This window comes from Tenrec ecaudatus, chromosome 3 (genome assembly GCF_050624435.1).
Source record: "Tenrec ecaudatus isolate mTenEca1 chromosome 3, mTenEca1.hap1, whole genome shotgun sequence".
Taxonomy (NCBI): domain Eukaryota; kingdom Metazoa; phylum Chordata; class Mammalia; order Afrosoricida; family Tenrecidae; genus Tenrec; species Tenrec ecaudatus.
The window spans coordinates 64,557,193-64,581,081 of NC_134532.1; the positions used below are offsets into that span (position 1 = coordinate 64,557,193).

Consider the following 23,889-nt stretch of genomic DNA (forward strand, 5'->3'; position numbering starts at 1 on the left):
CCTTCTCATAAGGAGTGTCATGGGAACCTCTCCCTCCCTCTCTGCCTTCGCCTTTCTGTTGATGAGCCACACGGAGATCTGTGCGAGCCCGGAATATGCCACCACTATTGGATCACAAGACTGTGCATTACTGACCTGTGATCTTCTAGCATCCTACATCTTTGTATGTGGGAGTTTGCGTCCGAAGAGGGGTTTATGGGCTAGTACTGAACTTATGAACTAGTATGGGACTTATGGACTTGATCTGGACTGAGCTAGGATGTTTGCTTGACATATAATTACTTCCTGATATAAAACTCTCTTTTATGCATCTGTGTCACTGGACTTGTTTATCTAGTCAAAGTAGCCTAACACAATCATCATTAACATTTGTTACTGTTCTTTCATGCATACCTTTATAGAAATACACACACAATGGACAAAGGACTTAAAAATCTTACATTATCAATACATTTAAAGTGGTATTCTTGTTAGCTGTCAATTTCAACTCATGGGAACCCAAGGGTGCAGCCAACAACTGAAGGGTTTTTAAGACTGTGACCTTTCAGTAGCAGATCACCCAGCCTGCCTTCCAAGTGCCTCTGGGTGGGCTGGAACTACCAATCTTTCCACTGATAGTCAAGCACTGACCATTTGCACACCCAAGGACTCTTCAACTCATACCCAGTCCCCATTCTAAAGGAAGGCAGGATTATCCAATTCACAACAAAACAATGCAAAAAGGAGAGATAGAAACAAATGGCTAAAAACGTAAACTATTTATGTGCTCACTTGTTTTGACAAGTAGGCAAGTGTGTTCATTTTACTATTCCTATTAGCGCAAACACAGTACTCTCAATGTTATCCTTTCTCAACCACCAAGCCTTAAATCCCAACCCTCCAAACCAGTAATTGCAAAGATGGTCAAAAGGATAAGGCATTTTCTTACCACTATGATCCAGGACAAAGTCATCTTGGGCATAACGGAATTTTTCAGGTCCACATGCAATAAAAACATCGTCGTCTCCAAAAAAATCTTGCAGACAAGTAACCTGGAAAACAATAAGTAAAAACTATTGCACCCAAGAAATCAACTAGAAATACTAGAAGCTTAAAACAAAAATGTTTTTTTTTACACCCCCCCCCCCACCTCCCCCGGCTAGGTGAGCAACCAGTAAGACTGCTCTGCCAAAACAAAAATGTTTTTAAAGAAAATATATTTTCAAGCCTCACACATAATTCTGAGTTAGAATTAAGAGCCATTCAATATCGTACTACATTTCCAAGCACCTTAACCTTCACGAAGCACTTTCATGGGCTTGTTAGTGACCTCACCACAACAGTGTGAAGGAGAGGCATCAACATTATTGGTGCACACGTCCCTACAAAGGCCCTGGACTTAAATGTGTACTTAGTATTTTGCATTTGTTTTTTTAATGAATGTTTGTTTTATAAGTCAGCCAATTAGTTATAGATTAATTGAGGCCCCCTTCCCACTAAGATGGGTTAAGGAGCTCTGGGGGCTCTGTGGGGGCAGGGTTGGATTGCTAATGCAAGGTTGGAGGTTCAAAACCACCAGCCACTCTGAGGGCGAAGAGAGGCAAGCCTACATAGGGTCTCTATGAGTTAGAATCTGGCGGGTGGCAGTGGGTCTTTTTGGTTAAAACTGCCATTTGGAATGGGTTGCCTCTCTTATGCTAATGAGGCAGGATTGGTATGAGGGTGCTTTAAAGTAGTCTCTTGAAACATAAAGGAGATTAAACAAGCAAGGGAGAGAAGCAGAGGTGGGGAAGATGGGTGCGAAGCCACAAGAAGATCTCCACGGACCAGGAAAACAAACCCCGGCTTGAACTTGGCCCTGCGTGCAAACAAATGTATGTTTTGGAAGGCTCACACTGGTGGCATTTCTGTTACAGCAGCAATAAATAACAAGGGCACAGTCCTGAACTGATTTTATTACAAGAAAAGATTTCATCTGCTACTAAATTAGTTGACATTTGTCTTGAATGAATGCAAAAGCAGATAATTAAGTAGCTTATGTAGAACCAAAGCATTTATTAAGGCTAGGAAACATAACACGTTATGGTTATAATGTTTTTCTAGAGCAGTTTGATGTATTTTTAACAGTCATTTTTTTTAATGATTTCACCTGTCCATTTAAGTTTAGCCTTCCAAGCATAGCTTATACGAGACGTGTGCTTTCCATGGGTCAAGTTCTAGCTACCACACGCATACTTAGCTAAATTATTAACCAGATCATGCAAGTTTCAATTAGGTTCGGATATGCCCTAAACAGGTCATCACTATTCTCTTCTAAATATGCAAATAAATATCTAATTAATAAAGGGTACAACTGAGTCAAAGAACCATGTCTTTTGATTAATTTCATTAGGTAAAACTGACTTATTTGATCAAATATCAAAGAGCTCCACCTCCATTCAATCAAGTCTTTATTGAGCGCTAGCCCTGTAGTGTAAAGCATGGCGCTGTGATCACACAGTCTCCAAGCCAAAACCACCAGCGGGCCTGAGCAAGGCAGACGGGGCCTCTAGTCCTGTAAACAGTGAGTCTCAGAAACCCACAGGGGTCTCTCTGAGTCGGCCTTGGTTCTATGGCAGTGATGTGCGTTTTTATGTACTAGGCAGTATGGACATATCTGTAGAGGTGGAAGAAAACAGTAAGACACCAAATTCCCTGCCCTCGTGGAGTAAGTCTGGGGAGATGCACAAAAGGCCAAACAAGTAAGTCCCATAAATATTTGCCATGTGAAAAGATGGGAAGTGCTATGGAAAAAGACAGGGAAGGAAAGGGAACATGACTGCAGGAACGAGGTGTTGCAAAGTTACGTAGGAAAGTCTTCATGGCACAAGTAACATTCGAACAAAATATTAAAAGAAGTGAGAAAGTAAGCCACATGAATCTCTCTGAGAAAAGGTGTGCAAAGACCCCGAGGAGAGATCAAGACTTGGCATGTTCCCAAGAAACGGAAAGGGAGCCGGTGTAGCATGGCCACCTTGTAGAGGGATTAGAAATGTAAGTGGAGGTGGCCTTGTCGGCCATCAGTAAGGATTTTGGCATTGCTGAGTGAGAAAGGAAACCACTGGACACTTGACAGTGAAGGACTCCCACACGATGTAACATTTGAACAGTATTGTGGAAGTTACATAATTTCACATCAACTTGAAGATATAAAAATGTGTGGGTGGAGTCTGTCAATCAGGTCACAGACTGATGGTACCTACTGGTGGGCTTCATGATGAGGATCCTGAGAACTTCTCTCTCTTTTTTAAAAAAATCATTTTATTGGGGGCTCGTAAAATCCTTATCACAATCTATACATCCATCGCGTCAAGCACATTTGTATATTTGTTGCTAGCATCTTTATCAAAATATTTTCTATTTAAGCCCTTGGTAATGGCTCCTCTTTTTGCCCCTTTCCTCCCCCCATCACGAATCCTTGACAATTTATAAATTATTATTTTTCATGTCTTACACTGACTGATGTCTCCCTTCACTCACTTTTCTGTTGTCCGTCCCTAAGGGAGGGGGTTATATGTAGATCATTGTGATCGGTTCCCCCATTCTACCCCACCTTCCCCTTCCCCTCCTGGTAGCGCTACTCTCGTTATTGGTCCTGAGGAGTTCCCTGTGTTTCCAGCTCTGATCTCTACCAGTGTACATTCTCTGATCTAGCCAGATTTGTAAGGTAGAATTGGGATCATGAGAGTGAAGGGAAGAAGCGTTAAAGAACTAGAGGAAAGTTGTATATTTCATCGGTGCTATACTGCACCCTGACTCGTCTCCTCCCCGCAACCCTTCTATAAGGGGATGTCCAATGGCCTACAGTGCCCCTCCATACCCCCCTCATTCACAATATGATTTTTTGTTCTTTTTATGCCTGATACCTGATCCTATCGACAGCTCATGATCACACAGGCTGGTGTGCTTCTTCCATGTGGGTTTTGTTGTTTTTCAGCTAGATGGCTGCTTGTTTATCTTCAAGCCTTTAAGACCCTCTTTTGATAGCCAGGTACTATCAAATTTCTTTACCACATTTGCTTATGCACCTGCTTTGCCTTCAGCGATTGTGTCGGGAAGGTGAGCATCATGGAATGCCAGTTTAATAGGACAAAGTGTTTTTGCATTGTGGGAGTACTTGAGTAGAGGTCCAATGTCCATCTGCTACTTTAATACTAAACCTATAAATATATGTACATAGATTTCCGCATCGTCATATATATATTTACATATATACATGCCTATATTTAGACCTCTATAAATGTCCCTTTGCCTCCTAGTTCTTTCCTCTATTTCCTTTTACTTTTCTCTTTTCCCACTATAATGTTCAGCCTTCATTTGGGTTTCAGTAATTCCTCTCAGTTACATTGCTCTTGACCAAGCACTACCAGGCCTCCTACCCCATCTTTGCCATTGATTTTTGATTACTTGTTGTTCCCTTGTCCCTAGGTTTAACACCCACTTCCATTCCCCCTTCTCACCCTCTCCCATGTCCCCCTGGAACCATCTGTCCTGTGTTTTCTCCAAATGATTGTTTATCCTGATTATCTTATCTAGATAGACCTGCAGAGATAATAATGTGCACAAAAAAACAAGACAGAGCAAAACAAAGCAACAAAAGAATACAAAACAACAAAAACCAAAAAGAAAAGCCTATAAATAGTTCAAGGTCTGTTTGTTGACTTTACAAGTGTTTTCCGATAGAGTGTGATGAGGTGCCATGCCCTGACCCGAAGTCTATTTTTGGTATTCCCTGAAGACTTTGTTGCTCGGCTCCCCTTTCTGTTCTGTTGCATGCCATTAGTGTTTCGCCTTGGTGTGGTGGGGTCAGATCGGGCGCAATTCCCACACAGTGTCTCCTGTGTTGTCCCTTGTAGTGCTATGGGTCAGTGAGGGACGTCATGTTTCATAGTGGGGCCAGCCCTATAGTCCTCTCTCTGCATTGGCTGCTCTGAGCAAGAATATCGTCCTCAAGGCTTGGTGGGCCAGAATGTGCTCCACTCTCCCTTCCTCCCCCTTCATTTGATCGCATGTGCTCTGATCAGACATGTCCCTCTCCCTGAACTATAGCTTCAGTGCTGTCCTCTGAAGTGAATTCTTCTGTGGGGAGTGGGACTGTCCATGTAGTTGGTTTGGGGCTGGACCCTCAGACCTCTTTATTGGTTCCCTGCTTCATGCCAGTGTGTTGCATTCAAGTCTTGGCACACCGGGCTGAAGTCTGGTTCCTTTTCCCTGTGGAGATATAAATAATACTCTCTCCTTGGGTGAGTTAGTGCCCTGCTCCCCCACTACCCATGTCTTTAAAAAATTTCTTCCCTCTCCTTTTTAGTTGGCTACCATATGTATCCCTGGATTTGGCTTGGCTCCTGCCATACTACCTGGACCTCACCCCAGGAATATACGTATACAGTTTTTTCTCTATGCCCCTTTTACATTTTTAACCTTATCTCAGTGGACTCATGTTGTACTTGTCCTTTTGTGCTTAGCTTACTTTGCTTAGTATAATTTCCTCTAGTTCTTCCTAGGTGGCGATGTGTCTCATGCATTCATTACTGCCTTTTAGGGATGTGTAGTACTCCATTGTATGTATGTACCAAAATTTTTTTTTAACACATTCATCTGTTGGTGGAAATTTGGGTTGTTTCAAACTCCTTGCAATTGTGAACTGTGCTGCGATGAACATTGGAGCATAGATGTCTGGCTGTGGTTTGTTTCTTGCCTCCTCTGGGTATATACCCAGTAAGGGAATTGCTGAATCATATGGTAACTCAATTTTCATCTGTTTTAGATATAACCAAATGGATTTCCATAGTGGTTGTACATACCTACAGGTCCACCAGCAGCGGACAAGAGTTCCTGTCTCCCCACAGCCCCTCCAACACTTGTTACTTTCTGGTTTTTTGAATTGGGCTACCTTTGAGGGTGTTAGGTGGTATCTCATAGTTGTTTTAATTTGCATTTCTCTTATGGTTACTGATCAGGAACATTTCCTCATATGTTTATTTGCCATTCAGATTTCTGCCCTTTGTCCACCTCCTCAGTCGGAAAGTAGTTTTTTTTCTTTTTGAAAGCTAGCAGAGTATTGTAGACTTTCATAATAAGACCTTTGTCTGCTATATCATTGCTAAAGATGTTTACCCAGTCCGTGGGCTCTCTTATTACTCTCTTAGTGAATTCTTTCCATGTACACAGGTGTTTTATCTTCAGTATATCCCACTTGCCGATTTGGGACTCATCTGTATTTGTGTCCTTCTCTTTCTTATATCCTATGAATTCCCTGCACCAAAGTTCTCAGTTTTGTCCCAATTCCCTCGCTGATGGTGCTAATTATGGTCTGTGATCCACCTTGAGTTTCTTCTTGTGCATGGAGTGAGATACAAAGTCTTGCTTCATTTTTCTGCATGTAGATATCCATTTTTTCCAGCACCACTTGTTGAAGAGGGCATTGGATATTTTTTTGTTCCCTTATCAAAGATCATTTATCTGTATGCTGATAAATTTATTTCTGGTTTTTTCCCATTGGTCTATCTGTCATTATACCAATACCACGAGGTTTTGACCACTGTGGCTGTATCTCTTCTCTTCTTCTCTCCCTTCCTTCCTTCCTTCCTTTTCTCTCTCTCTCCGTTTCTCTCTGTCTCTGCTTTCACCTTACTGTTGGCGAGCAGTGCAACTGAGACCTGCCAGAACATTGTGATGCTTCCACCATCATTGGCACCACAAGACTGCACCTACTGGCCTGTGACGTTACCACATTTGCATCATTGCATGTGGCTGCATGCATCTGAAGAGGAACTTATGGACTAGCATTGGATTTATGGACTTGATCTGGACTGGGTTGGGATGTTTGCTTGATATATAATTACTTCATAATATAAAGCTCTCTCATACATATATGAGTGTCACTGGATTTGTTTCTCTAGTGAACCCGGCCTAACACAAGGATTATACCGTGTTATAACTGACTGGAAGAGAGCAAGGACAGAGTGGTATAATTAGAGGCCACTGCAGCCAACAAATGAAGTGTTGGAAGTGATGGTGGTGAGAAGAGGTAATCTTGGATATGGGGATATAAGAGAAAAGGGAGGCAAGATGGCTAAGCAAGTAAAAGGATGGAGTTGCCATTACATTGACCAGAAAATGTGCAGGTGGGGTAAATTCAGAAGTGTGTGGATGCTCTTGTGAACTATGAAATATTTATACATTCAAGCGGAGGTGCTGGGTGGGAAATTGGACCTATATAGATTCCAGGGGGAAGGTCTGGGATGGAGACATAAATTTTGGATTCACCTCCACATGGATGGTGTTTAGAGCCTTGAGCTTATCACAGTAGTGCTTACACACAGGCAAGAGAAATAAAGTCTGTATATACCAATAAGAAACAGATGCAGTCAGTGATAGTAGAAGAAAGGCAAGTGTTTGAAACATTCTGGAAACCAAATTTAAGAAGTGTTCCAGGGAGAAGGGGGTGATCAACTGGGTCAAATTTTAATGACAGGCCCAGGAAGGTGACAACTGAAGACAGAGCTCCTGAAGGTCATTGGGATTCTGTCCAGACTAGTGTGAGGGAGAAGGTCTAACTTTGTCTGTAGTACGTTTCACTATGAAGTCAATTCTGACTCATAGTAACCCCATAGGACCAGGTAGAAATGTCCCTGTGAGTGTCCAAGGTTATAATCCACCCCCCCAACAATTTTATTGGCCTGTAATTAACATATGAAATTCAATAGTTCAATCTCATCAGGAAGAGTTGTTCAACCATCATCACAATTAGTTCTGGAACATTTTCTTCCTTCTTGTGCTCACCATTATTAGCTTCCCATCTCTCCCCAAGCTCCGCTGCTATGCCCCCAGGGAACCATTAATCCAGTTACTGTTGCTATGGATTTTACCTAGCCTGGATTTCCTATACAGGCAAACATTAAGTAACAAAAACTAATAAGAAAAAAAGATTAAAAGAGATAAATCCTCAATAGAAAGTAAAGCAGAAATTAAAAACAAGAACAAATTTAAATGGATCATAAAGGAGATCAAATGATAGGATATCAAATTGTAATCTAACTGCATATGTAACAGTCCACTTCCAATGCATTCTGCATGTTAGCAAGGCTTTCCACAACCCTGCTTCAAGGTCAGACAGACTTCTCTAGGTACTTAATCCATGTGTATTTCCCCTTCACTTAAAAAGAACAAACCTGAAACAGCTTTAAAATGGGTCAAAAGGAGATCAAATGATGTTACATTTTGGCCTAACTATGTCTGCCACAGTCAACTTTGCAATGTTCTCTGATGACAGGGCTATTTACATGCCCCAACTATGACTATCACTAAAGTCTCCGGATATGTGTGGATGCTACAAATGAATTTTGGACTTCCGCTGTCATCCATAACCTTATGCAAATCAGGTGTTGGAAGAAGCACACCAGCCTGTGTGATCCGAAGACTGTAAGTAATATAAATTCAAATCCAAAGGAGGGAATGGCATAAGAGCTTAAATTGTGAAGGCTGTAACTCTTTATGGTAGAAAGCCCTGTCTAGAGATATGGAGTGGCTAGAGATATTGAGCTACTGATCTTGTGATTAGCAGCCCAATGCATATAACCACTATACTACCAGGACTTCATGATTTGAATTAAGTTTCCTCAAAATAGACATTGGAATCCCAGGTCCTATATCTATAGATGCATTTGCATCGAAGGATGGTGCTTACTTCGTGAAGTCAAGGAGGTCATATGGCTGCAGGGTCTGTCTTAAAGGGATTGCTTTCGAGCCATATAAAGAGTAGCCTGGGCACAGGGAAGAGGAGCACAATGAGCACACAAGATATGCTGCATGGAGACCAGCAGGTAATTGATGAACACCGGGACCATAAAACAGGCAAGGCTCTTCCACTGATGGTGACACAGAGCCTAGAGTCTTCTGAATTCCACAAAAAACACAAAAGTCACACACACACATTTCTGTTTCTTAAATCCACCCATCTTTGGTACATCTGTTACATCAATACTACAAAACTAAGATAATGGTCTATATACATTAATTGACAAACTGCTAACCACAAAAAAGTGATAAACAAATATATGAACTGTTCAAGGTATGTATAAGTTGCTGAAAGGGACACAACTCAATGGCAGTGCCATCACTACATGACTCCGACTCCTGGCACCCTCGTGTGCCTCACCGTGGCCCTCTGTGACAGAGAAACCTATGGGTTTCTGAGGCTGAACATCTCTACAGAGCAGAAAGCCTCATCTTTCTCCTGCAGAGTGGCTGGTCATTTTGAAGTGCTGACCTTGAATTGAGCAGCCCAATGTGTAATCAGTATGCTACCAGGGCTCCTCAGAGAGGAATAAAAATTCCAAACCAAACTCACTGCCATTGCAAAGATGCCGACCCATTGCAACTCTATAGGAGAGCGTAGAACTGTTCCTGCGGGTTTCTGACATGAAAACCTTTTACAGGAAGTAGAAAGCCTCCTCTTTGGAGACACTGAATATAGACAACTCCCTTTGAGGAGCTTTGACTGGAAAGTTGAGCAGAGAAATGGGAAGATGAAGAAATAGTAGCAAGTTATCATGCTGCTGAGATGATCCAGTAGAAAGGAAAAACTTGGTGACTTCACAAAGAAAGGAGGGAATTGTTGGATCTGCAAGTGACAAGTGAGAGGGAAAGAGACCAGTGTTCAGGAGAAGGAAGTGGCCTTGGACTGTGGTCAGTCTTCAATAGAAATGAAGCAGAAGCTGCTAGGTGGGAACACACTGTGGTGGGCCCAGTGGACATTCTCTATCTCCTGCTGTCTAGAGCTAGAGAGACGTTATCCACTTTACATCGTGTTTTAGACAAGTCAAAGTGGTGGACATTTCAAGGGCTTGTAGGTAACAGCCAATACAAGAAAATTAATATGAGCACATATGCTTTCAAGAAGCCCACTGTACCATTAAGAAAGTAAATATAAAATAGACATCCTCTCCCTTTAAAACCCAAGCCTCAGTTCATAGTTTACACATCAAAGACAAGGACTGTCCTTGCACTGGTGATTAAATGGTCAACTTAAGGACACTCTTGGCGTGGGTTGTCAGGGGATAGATGTGCAGGTTGATGAGTCACATTAAGAATTGTACCTAAACTAACATCCCTAAAGGAGAACAGTCAGTTTCCAGCTCTGTTTTCCCTTTCACTCATGTACCCGTCTGCATCACATAAGACCCTTCCATGAGTATTTGCTGAGAAAGAGCAAAACCCACTGCCATCAAGCCAATTCTGACTCTCAGTGACCCACCCTGCAAAGCCCGACTATTTCCTGACCCTGCACACATGGGACCTTTCTTAGGCTGTTCCTCTACCTGCAGGGGTGTGAAAATAACTTCACTGACTTTCCAAGGATTATATGTGATGACTCATGAAAGCAATTGGTACTTGGTATTTCTTCATTTTTGTTCTTTTTAATATCATTTTATTGGGGGCTCTTCAGATCTCATCACAATTAATACATCCATCCATTGTGTCTAGCATAATTGTACATATGTTGCCATTATCATTTTCAAAACATTTTCTTTCTACTTGAGCCCTTGGTATCAGCTCATTTTTCCCCCTCCTTCATGAAAAAGTGATAATTTATCTTTTTTTTTTCATGTCTTATTTCTTCATTTGTGGAATCCAGTTTGTTTTTTAAATTCTCACTTTAGGGATGATTCTTTCTCCTGAAGCTAAACAAAATAACAAGTACATGTTGAGAGACTCTTTCCCTTTCCTATAAATATTTCTGACAGCTTGGGAACAATCTACTGATAGTCTTCAATTACAGAAAATCACAGACAAAATTTTTAAGATATGTTAAGGTCTCGGAAATCCAATGCAGAAGTTTGATGCATGTTTCATTAATTCATACATTAACAAAGAAAAAAATGTTGGTTTGTACCTATGCATGCAAGTTATGCCTATAAATATCAACATTCTGAGATGAAGTCCATTGAGAACTGTAAGTAACAATACGGAGCTCTGGCAGTACAAGGGTTAAGCACTCAGCTGCTAACTGAAAAGCTTGGTGGTTCAAAACCACTCAGCAGCTCATCAGAGAAACACTGCAATATACTCCCATGGAGTTGAGAGCCTTACAATCCCTGGGTTCTACTGTGTTACTTGGGGTCATTATGGCCAAATGCACTAGCAACCACAGGCACAGCGATCTAATTTTTATGCTAACATTCTATTTGTGTACTGCTCAGCCTCCGATTACAATACAGTTACGTGTCATGGCCTGATTTCCACAAGTATACGGGCATACACATTCTAATTGTTCCTACTCAAGCTTCACACCCAATCAATGCTTTTCAAAATGAAATGTATGCCAAAATGCCCAGGGTGTGATCTCTCACTAAAAGGAGATAGATGAGTTTACTTGAATTCTAACACGAGTCAAGTCCCTGCCAAATGCTAGGCACAAACAAGACACAACCAGCCCATATTCTCACAGCATTCTAATGGATGAGCACTATACGGGAATATTCTGGTGGTCATGGGAATAAAAGTGAATTAACAATAGCAACAACAACAAAAATGAAAGCCACTGCACATTGTTATGCTGTCCATAAAGGAATTCCAGAATGCTTATCGGTGATTATGTTCATGTGGGACCTGTACATGGATCAAGAGGCAGTTCTATGAACAGAACAAGGAACACTGCATGGTTTAAAATCAAGAAAGGTGTGTTGTAACCTCTCACCATACATATTCAATCTGTATGGTCAGCAAATAAGCACAGAAGCAGGATTATAAAAAGAAAAATGTGGTATCAGGATTAGAGGAAGGCTTATTAACAACCTGAGATATGCAAACAACACAACCTTGTTCACTTAAAGTGGGTAGGACTTGAAGTAGTTGCTGATGAAGACCAAGAACTTCAGCCTTCAGGATGAATTATGACTCAATGTAAAGAAGACCAAAATACTCATAACTGTACCAAGAGATAACATCATAATTGGAGAAAAGATTGACAATGTCAAGAATTTTATCTTTCCTGGATCCACAATCAAAGCTCATGGACGCAGCAGTCAAGAGATCAAAATATGTAGCACATATCTGTTGCATAAGACTTCATTCGAGTGTTGAAGAGCAAGGATGTTTCTTGGAGGACTAAGGTGGCCTGACCTAAGCCATTGCCACGGATTCATGTGAAAGTTGGACACTGAATAAGGAAGACTAAAATAGAATTGATGTGTCTGAATTGTGGTGCTGGGGAAGCATAGTCAAAGTACCATGGACTGCCAAAAGAACAAAGAGAAGTACAGCCAGAAGGCACCTTGAGAGGCAAGGATGACTACACTTTGTCTCAGTGTATTGTGGGCATGTTTTCAGGACAGATAGTCCCTGAAGAAAGACATCATGTTTGTAAAGCAAAGAAATGAAAAAAGAGAAAAGTGCTTCAATAAGATAGACTGACACAGCGCTGTAACAACAGGCTCAGACAGAACAATTGTGAGGCTGGTGTAGGAGCAGGCAACGGGTCATTCTGCTTGTACTGGATTGCCATGAGGGGGGACCGACACAATGGCACCTGCTGACAACATTTTTATGAGAGCAGACAGCTTCGTTGTGGCTGGTGGGTTTGAACCGTCCGTCGATCGTATGGAGAGCAGGCCAATGCTCAGCAGAGTGCCACCAGAGTACTAGGCAGAATAAAAGTAGCCCTGTTGACATCGTGGCTTAAGCACTGGGCTGCTAATCACAAGGCTGGTGGTTTAAACTCATCATCCATCCTGTGGGAGAACGATGAGGGTGTTTGTTCCTGTGAAGATTTACAATTTCAGAAGCACCCTAAGGAGCAGTTCTCCTCTATCCTGTGAGGCCTCTCTGAGTCAGAAAGGACTCAAAGGCAGTGAAGAACATTCTCAGATGCTTTGGAGTCTTTTTATGTTTGGACAATAAGAATCTAACATTTATGCTTCCCAACACATTGGTACTTAGCTTGGGGATCTCTTTGTCCCTTTATCATTAGTTTCCCAAAGCTAGTGTTTAACATTTGAAGTAGGGAGGGACCACCTTACCAAACTGTCTCAGAAAAAACAAAGCAATCTCATGAGGGAGGGGGGAGTGGGGAGGGAGGGGGAAAATTAGAAGCCGATATTAAGGGCTCAAGTAGAAGGCAAATGTTTTGAGAATGATGATGGCAACAAATGTACATATGTGCTTGACACAATTGGATGTATGTATGGATAGTGATAAGAATTGTATGAGCCCCCAATCAAATGATTTAAAAAAAGAAAACAAAGTTATCAAGATGATGGAGACTGTCTCAGAAATATTCTTATCAAGGGTAAAGAAACTCAGATAAGGGTAGAAGACCTCTTAATAGCAGCTCTAAATTCTTCCAGGAAAGAATAATTAACTTGTCCGGAAGCTCTTCAGAAATAATGGATAAGATGTAGCTTATGAGAAAGAGCTACACAGAGAAAGAAGTACTTGTGCGGCGGTATAAAATGACACCCCTCTGTGGGATCTAATACAGAAACAGCCAACCTAGAAAGAATGCATCTATGAAAGCAGAGCTAAGTTTTCAACATGACTGGGGGCCATTTAAAAACCGTGATTTCCCCCTGCCCCCCATCCTTCAGTAGACAGATTAATGAGGCCAGGGTGGATACGTGCCAGCCATAATTTCAGTGTTAGTTTTAATAGACGGCCATAACCACATCTCCAGCCCTCATTTGGGCTTTGTTCAGGGAGACACAAACATATGTGAAAGCTTGAGTTCTCATAAAGGACCATACATGTATTGTTGTTTGCTGCTGGAGAGTCAGTGGCCCACGGCGACCCCATGCACAACACAGTAAAATGCTGCCCACCCCTGTGCCGTTCCCAGGATGGGTTGTGGATCAGATCATCATGATCCAAGGGCTTTTCACAAGCTGAATTTAGGAAACAGGCCACCAGACCTTGCATTCTCTAGCCTGTCTTCCTCTAGAAGTCCTGCTGAAACCTACTCAGTATCATAGCAATACACAGGCCTCCACTCGTACTGGCTGGGAATTAAACCCGGTCTCCCACAAAGAGGGCAAGAACCACAACACACTGGGACCCCAAGAAGAAAGAAGTCAGATCTCCAAGAATAATCCCCCTGAGCACTGGATCTTATACCAGAGTGGGGCTTTGTTGAGTCTCTGTCTTTCCGACCCACTGGTGTGCTGTGAATCTTCTGTGTCCCACCCTTTCCAAGATCACAAAGGGAGGTTGGTGGTAGAAGAACAGACAGGATTTCAAGAAGATTCCTTCCTGTTCTAAAATCCTAAGATCTAAATATTTGAGCTTCTAAAATGAACTGCTTATATTTTAGGAGACTGCTTTCACTGTTGTTGAATGCAACGTTCTGATAGAGAAAAAGCAGACCATCTATTTTAAGCAGGTAAAGAGTAACATCCACATTTGTGGTGCTTTGCTGTCTAAATTTCTGGTTCCAATTTGGCTGATAGATATTTCAGTGTCCCTCCAAATCCAGGCTCAGCATCCCACATATGCCTGCATTCTCTTAACACCTTAGAGCTCACCCGACATAGAGGTTATTATAAGTTGTTATACTTAATGTACCTAAAAAAGTCCCCCGTGCAAAATGCACGTAAAGTACTTTAATTAATGAAGTCTCTATGAATTTTTAGAACTCACTACTTTGCTCTAAAGCAGACAGGTTGGATGTGGATGTCACCCCAAAGGGCCAGGTAATGCTTAGAATCCTCTCTTATTTACCTGCTAGTGATGGAAAGCAGGGCCCTGCTATCTAGGTACGTGAATGAACACATCTTAAGCCTGGGCTGAGACCTAATGAACCCTGTGTTCTGTTTCTTGCTCATAGTCAACAGTTGGTTCCCGTGGTTACCCATGTATAGTGTGACTCCCCAAAGTGTAAATCCCAAAGCCAAAGGTATGCATTCTCATTTCAAAGACCGTCTGTTTTGTCTTGCTGTGTGCTGTGTGTACTCTCCTTGGCCGGTACACCTTCTAAATAAAATCTGCTCTTTCTTCCTCTGACTTTTGGAGTAAGTAAATTGGCTGCAAGGCTCCAAAATAAAATACCTGCATCTCAGGTGACAAAATCCCTGAGCAAATCGTGTGCTTTCGGCCTGGACCTCTTGCCAGACAGTGAATTCGAGGCACGCATGCAGGGTCATTGTCTTGGTTTTACCATGATGTATGGTCCTTGTCTACAACTCTGGCACATTATACAGCACCGAGTGACACAGTGGTTAAATGGTCACTGATTTGAATCCACTCCTCCTTGTGGGAGGGAAAAACACCTGGTGATGTGCTCGTACGAAGGGTTCAGCCTAGTTCTACTCTGCGCATAAAACCATCACAAGCCAGCTGCCACCACTGCCCTGGTTCACCGTGACCCTCACTAAGGTTTCTGAGGCTGTAAACTCTCATTAGAGCAGGCAGGTTCATCTTTTGGAGTGGCTGGTGGTTGGAACCACCAACCTTGTGGCTATCAGTCCAATGCCCTTTTTTTTTTGACCCCAGATATCTTAAAATTACTTTCTGAAAGCTCATCTAAGATCACTTGGACTCTTTGGGGCATTAAATCTTTTTTTTTTTTCACTATCTTATTTGAAGAAAATATCTGGCGACAGCTGCTTGTGAAGCGCCGTCATTTGGTACAGGAGAGTCAAAGCCATGCAGGAGCTTGCCCTGTGCTACTCACTCTTCAGACAGGTGAGCTTGTGCTAGCTGAAGGCCTCTTAGATACTTGCCAAACCTATGTTATTCTATTGGACTTGCCCAAGACCTGATTTAAAAAGCAAAAGAAAAATGATTGTGCTTCAATGAACATCTAGTTGAAGGTGACATCAGCTCACCTAGACAGAGGTAGGGTCAAAAATTCTAGCCTTCTTGAAATGTCCATTTTGTGGAACAAAAACCAAAGTTTATACAAGAAATAATGATATCATGAATATAAATCTGGCATTTTTTGGGTATACCTTTCCCTCTAACTTTCACTCTGTGTGTGTGAGGTGTGTGTCCGAGAGAGAGGACAAGAGGCTATACCTCCTGCTGATATCACATGCTTTCAGGGTCAGAGTTTAGCTAAAAGATTGTCTGAATAGAACCCTAGTTAAGTTTTTTTTCTTTAAACAAAAGCTATTTATATCTGGCTTAACTCTAAAGAGTATTTTCAGGAGCTCAGAAGGAAGTCCAGGAATTGGTTGTTTACATTCTAAATTAAAATTATTATATAGGCTTTTAAGAAAACTTCTCTGTTTCCTAAGTAATGCTCATATTATAAGTTCATAAAACGGCAAAAAAGGAAATGCTTTAATTTGAGCCCCCTTACCAAAGATTATTGTGCCATGTAGTGTTTTTTTCGTATCATAACAAATAGAAATAAAATATTTTTAAAATGCAAGAATAATCCCAAAGACGAGCAACACTTTAACCTGCAATAAACGAAAAACGTAGCAGATGCCCGAGTCGAGTCACTAGCATTCTATGTCTATGGCAAACAGGGAACACTTTCTTCCTTTCTTTCCTTTTTAATTGACCTCCCGCCTAGATACTTTAGAGGTATAAATTCAGCAGTTTGATTCCACCGCAACTAACAATCTCCCAAACACATCCTTTTCTCGCCAGCTCTACCCCTAGAATAAAAGTTCCTCATAAAGCAAACAGGAAAAACACATTCGAAATTAAATGGCTGTTGCTGCTGGTGGTGGTGCCATCACGTTCTTTTCAACTCCCTGCCACCCTGTGCACAGTGGAGTGAAACACCTGCTCGTCTTGGGCAGTCCCCACAACCACCACCATCTTTGAGCACACGGCTTCAGCCACTGTGTCACTAAATAAAACGGAGGTAAAACATGTGCTCCTTCCAAAATGCCGGGCCCACCAAGAACAACAACAAATTCACAGGTCAGTATAAAGGGATTTCTCCCTTCTTGACCCTCTACCCAGAATACAACGAGCATAAATAGCCTGCTTTGTTCCCAGAAAATGTTGGCCAGGTCACAGCAAGGAAAGGACCCCTTTCTGCTGAAAGAAGAAAGCAACACAGAATAGCAATGTTTTCAGCTTCCTGTAAATCCGTTCAGCCAGGCATTCATGGACCAAGCAGTTGCCATGGAAACAGAGCTGAAGCTAAAAGATGACACCCTTTACAGGAAAAGGCTGCTCCATCTCATCCACGGGCAACTCCCTGCTCCCACAAAAATACAGTAGATCCTTCTTCCAATGTCTATTTATCACGACAATTCTTTAATTAAGACTAATCAAGAAATCTGGAGACCAAAGATTAGGCTCCAGGAAATAATGTTTTTGTCTACTAATAGGATGGCACGATCTTGAAATTAAAAAAAATACTTGGCTACTATGATGGGTTGAATTGTGTTTCCCTAAAAATATGTATGCAGGTGCCTTGTAGTGTAGCAGTTATGCGTTGGGCTGTCATCCACAAAGTCAGCAGTTTGAAACCGCCAGCAGCTTCTGCAGGAGAAAGATGGGGCTTTCTACTCCTGAAACCCACAGGGGCATCACTATGAGTTGGCATAGACTTGATAGCAGTAAGTGTGGTTTTAGGCTTCAAAATATTTATTGCAAATCTTGGCCCCATCCCTCTTAATAAGATCCTGCTAAGAAAAAAAGGTTTTTGTTATATAATTTGGTCAAACTTGAATAAAACCCCAAAATCACTGCCATTGAGTACATTCTGCTTCATAATGACCCTGTCTTTTTAAGGGTTCCAAGACTTTGAATGTTTACAGGAATAAACAGCCTCATCCTACTCACAGAATGGTTGGTAGATTTGAACTGCTGAACTCATGGTTAGCAGCACAGTGCAGACCTCACTGTGCTCACTGTGCCACCAGGGCTCCTTCCACTAGCAGGGTCACTAGGCACGCCTTGGTCCACTAACGGAAAGGCCAGCAGTCTGACACTTCCAGCAGCTGCAAGGGAGAAAGCAAAGGCTGTCTACTTTCACCAACAGCTAACAGTCTTGGAAACCCACAGGGGCAGTTCCACCCTGTCCTACAGAGTTGTTTAGGGGCACTATGAGTCGGCATGGAGTTAATGGCAGTGAGTTTGACTGGCTTTGTGTGTGTGTGTGTGTGTGTGTGTTTTGTAGTTAGAAAAAGAACAGAATGGGCACAAGTGATACACACAGGAAGAAGAGGAACATAGACAATGGAGACAAAGGTATCCACCAGACTGCTGGCAATGACTACCAGGTAAAGCAGACAAGGAAGAACCTATGCCTAGGGTCAGGCTCTAGCGGGGCAGTTTTTCTAATCTCCTGAACTGTGAGAATATAATTGTCTGTTCTCTAAAGCCATCCATGTGTGCTATTTGTGATTGACAGGGCTACCAAATATTTTTCTAGAACAGAGATAAAATAGTGACCATTTGTTCTATAAAGGAGGTCCTCCTAAGCTAGCCACCTGTGCCCATGGAGGACTCCTGGGCCCCAATTTCTGTAGGAAATGGTTCAAAAAGAGTGGTCTGGAGCTTTTCCTCCCTGATAGAAGTCTAGGGCAATGAGTTCCGGCAGAATGTCACATGAAATCTACCCAGCGGTCCTCATGCACTTCCCTCTAGTCTAGATCCTGGAGACAAGCAAATGTGTTCAAGCACAGTGAGTGGACATGAGGAAATGCCCACCAGGACACAGGTAAAGGGTTTCAGTCACCTTCATATATTACTGCATATATATACTGTATATACTCGACCCACATAACATATAATACATAAGCTGACCCAAATATCAGCCAAGGCACCTAATTTTACCACAAAAACTGCATCAAGCATGTGCTGAAAAACTCTGCTATACTCAAGTATAGTGTTCCAGAGTAGAAAACTGAGAGCTGAAGTAAAAGGTGGAAACTTGCTAGTCCACAGGGTTCTATCGCCAACATTCGGGGAGAGGAAACCAGCATGGAAGGCCTAACTGTACCCTCTCCCAGAATACCAGCTACACTTAACCCCTAAAACCTCCCTGGGACATTGGTGTGAGAAGTGCTCCTGTGATTTATGATCTATGAAAAACAGCTACGAGCACTTACTAAAATAATTCAGAAAAGGTTTCTTAATCGTCTAAGCCAACATAACCAGACTATTTTTCTCTGTCCTACTTAAGAAGCGAATACATGTCAGTATGGAAGCTTATAGCTGAGATTTATATTTTTTAAGGATGTACTTCTAAGGAATGTCAGAAGGTCGATATAAGTTCAAGCCACATTTTTACACCTTAGGGAATACATACACTGAGTGTGTTTTGAAACTCATATCTTCAAACAAATTGGCTAACTCTTTGAAAAATCATTATGCACACAAGTTTGAATCATATGGGTTTAGAATCATATGGGTTTAGAATCATATGCTATTTATGGTAAGATTGGAAGTTCTATGCGTTTAACAATGTATAATAAATACTATGACTTGCAAATTTTTAACAGAAAGGCAAAACCTGCAACATGCTTTTAAAAATTGGTCCTCTTCATGCAAAGCACATCTTTAAAGCTGACAATCAGTACAGAAAATGGCAGGAGCCCCAGTGGAACAGTGGGCTACTAACCAACGGGTCAACAATTTGAACTCACCAGCTGCTCCTTGGGAGGAAAATGAGGCAGCCTGCTTCTGTAAAATTTTTATAGCCTCTGAAACTCTACGGAGTAGTTCTACTTTGTCCTATAACAACTAAAAAGGCAAGCAGGATGGTGGGGCAGGAGGCAAGTAAAAGGAAACAGAGGAAAGATCTAGGAAGCAAAGGGATAGGTGTGTACATATGTAATACATTAATTTATAAAAATAGAGATATTGGCATATGTACATATATTTATACAGCAATACACTGAGGTAGTGGATGGACTTTGGGCCTCTGCTCAAGCCCACCTCGATGCAAGAACACTTTGTTCTAACAACCTGGCATTCTGTGATGCTCACCTTCCCAGAACAATCACTGAAGACAAATGGGTGCATAAGCAAATGTGGTGAAGAAAGCTGATGGTGTCTGGAGATCAAAAGATATAGCATCTGGGGTCTTAAAAGCTTGAAGTTAAACAAGCAGTCATCTAGCTCAGAAGTAATAAGCCCATGAATGAGAATATCAGCCAGTGTTCATGTGGTATCGATAGGATCGGGTAACAGGCATCAGAAGACCACAAACAAACAAACAAACAAGCAAACCAAGCATATTGTTGAGAATGAGCAGGGTCAGAGCAGGGACCCAAAACTCATCTGTAGGGGGACAAGGGGGCATCCCCTCACAGAAGAGCCTCAAGAAAGGGATGAGTCAGAGTGCAGTATAGCACTCATGAAACACACAATATTCTTCTGGTTCCTTGAGACTTCCTTACCAGTCATTTGTACACAGGTACAGACAAGAGATAAAAGCTCATGACACATGGAACTCAGGAACAGGAATGAGTGTAGCAATACCAGGAAGGTCGGGAGAAAGTGGGGAGATGAAGAGAAGAAGGGGGAACCAATCACATTGAAACAGTGGTGAGAAAGGAGAAAGTGGTGGGTGTAAGATACGAAAATAATAATAATTTATATTTTATCAAGGGGTCATAACGGTTGGGGAGAGAGGGAGGGAAAAAAGAGGAGCTGACACCAAGGGCTTAAAAGAAAGCAAATGTGTAGAAAATAATGATGGCAACAGATGTACAAATATGCTTGATACAATTGATGTAAAGATTGTTATAAGAGCTGTAAGAGCCACCAATAAAACGATCTTTCAATAAAAACAACAAAAAAATTAAAACCCAAACCAAATCCACTGCCATCGAGGGCCATTCTGACTCAATGATTGCTAACAGTTGTAACTGACTTGACAACAATGAGTTTAGTGTTTGGTTGTAGAAAATAGGGACCCTCAGAATCAAGAGAGATGGGTGGTGCAGAAAAAGCTGGTCAGTCACTTCTATGCATGCCCTGGAAGACACCAAACCTGTTTCTATGCCCACGCCATTATTGACAGGGTGTTGCTAGCCACCATCAAGCCAGCTGCAACGATGGCAGCTCATAACCAAAACCCAGACTTCCCCTGCCATCAAACTGATTCTGATTCAGAGTGACCTCATACAAGGTTTCCGAGGCTGTACACCTTGACAGCCTTGGGGTTACCCGACAATATCATCTGGAAGTCTCCTGGCGTCCCCATGCACAACAGGATTGAACCTTCCTATTAAACCTGTAGGATTTTCTTTCACTGATTTTCAGGAGTAGATGGCAGGTCATTCTTGCTTTCCTTTTTACATACTTATTGTTGTTGTTTTTGATAATATACACAGAACTCTTGCCAACACAACAATTCCTACATGCATCATTTAAACACACTGATTATATTCTTAAAGTAGTACAACCATTCTCAACCTCCTTTTAAAAATTGCTGTCCCCACCCCCCAGCATTAACTGCGTGTCCTCTAAGTCTCCTATTTAATCTTTTGAGCTGTGGTTGTAAAATATCTGCCTGCTGCTCAAGGCAGATATTCTTCTTACTAGCTTGGTTTGGAGAAGATGTTTGGTTTTAGAGTTATTTTTAGTTCTAATGGTTATCTCTGGGCAATAGTTTCAGAAGTTCACCAAGCCTCTATGGATCCAGAAAGTCTGGATTCCATGAGAATTTTAAATTATTTTTCATCAACGTTCTCACTGAAACCCACTCAGTATCACAGCAACACAAAATCCTCTACTGACAAAGCGTGGTGACTGCATGTAGATGCGCTAGCTAGTTGTAAAACGCAGGTCTTCCACATGGAAGCCGAAAAATCTACCACTGAACTAACACTGTTCTCTGCAAACATGGATGCTCTAACATACTCAATGCCATTGACTCAATTCTGAATCATGGCAAACCTGTAGGGCAGAGTAGAAATTCCCTTGGGGGTATATTCTTACTGAAGTAGAAGGCCTCATTCTGCTCCTTCAGAGTGACTGGTGGTTTTGAACTGCTGACCTTGTGATTAGCAGCCTAACTCATAACCCACTATGTCATTGTGGTAGGTACATTATCTACTGTCAACTTGTGAAGGGGTGGAATCTAGTCTGTCAATTAGGTCATAATCAGTGAGGCCTCTGTGTAGGTATGGCCTTCTCTGGAGGATTCTGGGAACTCCTGTCCTCCTCCCTGGCGGCAGGACACAAACTTTCTCTCTGCTTTGTTTTCCTGCTGACAAGACACAGGGAACCAAGCTTATGGAGTCAGAGCCCTGGAGCTGGAGGAACCATGTGGAGACCCACACCAGCCCAGATATGCTTCCACCACCACTGGATCCACAAGACTTTCCACCCACTGGCCCGTGCTCTTCCTGCACTCAGCATTATTGAATGGCTGTGTGAGTCTGAAGAGGAATTTATAGACTGGTATTAAACAGATGGGCCAGTATTGGACTTATGGACTTGATCTGGACCGGACTGGGATGTTTTCTGAACATACAACTGCTCTTTGATACAAAGTTCTCCCTTACTCATATGAGCGTCTCTGGATTTGTTTCTCTAGTCAACCCGGACTAACACAGTCATGGTGGAACTATATAGTTTTTTAGAGAAAATATCCTTTTACAAAGCATCTTCTCCAACTTTGGATGTTTTTTTCTTCTTAATGAAATTATTTTCCTCTGATCTTGTCATCACTTCTCGTATCAAAACCACTACCTCACTCTTCCACTTGGCAGTCCCTCGGCCCGGTTAGAACTGTCTGCATGTAACTGTCCCTGGGCTCAGAGGAGAGGCTCTGGTGGTATCCCAGATTAAGTGTATGGCTGCTAACCACTAGTGGCTCCTGCCCACCAGGCACTTCGTAGGAGAAAGCCAAGGCTGTCACCGCTGTAAAGTTTTGGAGGTTTTGGTCATAGAGACAGATATTTCAGGTTTAGGAAACCTAAGTGTAACACGATAGCAAATGAGCTTCAGACTTTTATTGGAAGGAAAGAAAAGAAAATGTGCTGTTATTGAGAGGCACAATCCAGTTGATTTCAACTCAAAGCAACACGACGCACAACAAAACAAAACAAAACACTCTTGGTTGGCCCGTGGCATATTAAATACTTTTTGTCAAAACCATAGTTCAAAGGCATCCATTTTTCTTTGGTCTTTCTTATTTGCTGTCCAGCTTTTGAATGTATAAAGACATTAATTATACATGACTTGGGTCAAGCACACCTTAGTCTTCAAAGTAACATTTTTTTAATCACCTCAAAGACGGATTTTGCAGTAGACTTGCTTGTGGTAGTTACATAATTTGTTTTCAACTTGAGACTATTAAGAGTGAAGGGGTGGAGTTTAGCCTGTCAATCAGGTCGCAGCTTGATGACCTCATTTGGAGCTGCTAGGAGATACACAGCTCGCTGGAGGCGGGACTCACACTCAATCCCCGAGAGACATTCCTGTTGACAAGCCACTTAGAGCTATGCTGATGGCAGCTAAAGCCTTGGAGCTGGAGGAGCCACATGGGAGACCCACGCTGACACTAAGATGCTTTCATTGCCATGGGGCCCACAAGACTTTCCACCCACTGGCCTGTGATCTTCCTGCACTACATTTCATTGCATTGTATTACGTGAATCTGAAGAGGAGTTGACAGACTGGTATTGGACATATGGGCTAGTATCGGACTTATGGACTTGATCTGGACTGGGCTGGGATGTTTTCTTAATGTACAATTGCTCTCATAGATAAAGTTCTTTCTTAGACACATGCGAGTCTCCCTGGATTTGTTTCTCTAGTCAACCTGGCTAACACTCTTGCCCAATGGAATGCATTCTTTGATTTCCTGACCACAGATTCCATAGATGTAATTTGTGGATCCAAGTAAAATGAAACTTAACAATTTCAATCTTTCCTCTGTTTTGTCATGATGCTGTGTACTGGCCTAGTTGTGAGCATTTTTGTTTTCTTGATTTTGAAGTGTCATCT

The 23,889-nt window shown here is 42.0% G+C and overlaps 1 protein-coding gene across 2 annotated transcripts in view; it reads right to left on the reverse strand.

Moving 5' to 3' along the window:
• The window catches only part of DCLK2 (doublecortin like kinase 2), a 210,158-nt gene that overhangs the window by 63,934 nt on the left and 122,335 nt on the right, over positions 1-23,889 (reverse strand). For both annotated transcript variants that reach the window (XM_075544804.1, XM_075544803.1), the window contains exon 3: positions 929-1,031. In XM_075544804.1, coding sequence (XP_075400919.1) covers positions 929-1,031 — 103 coding nt within the window. The remainder of the gene's footprint in view (positions 1-928; positions 1,032-23,889) is intronic.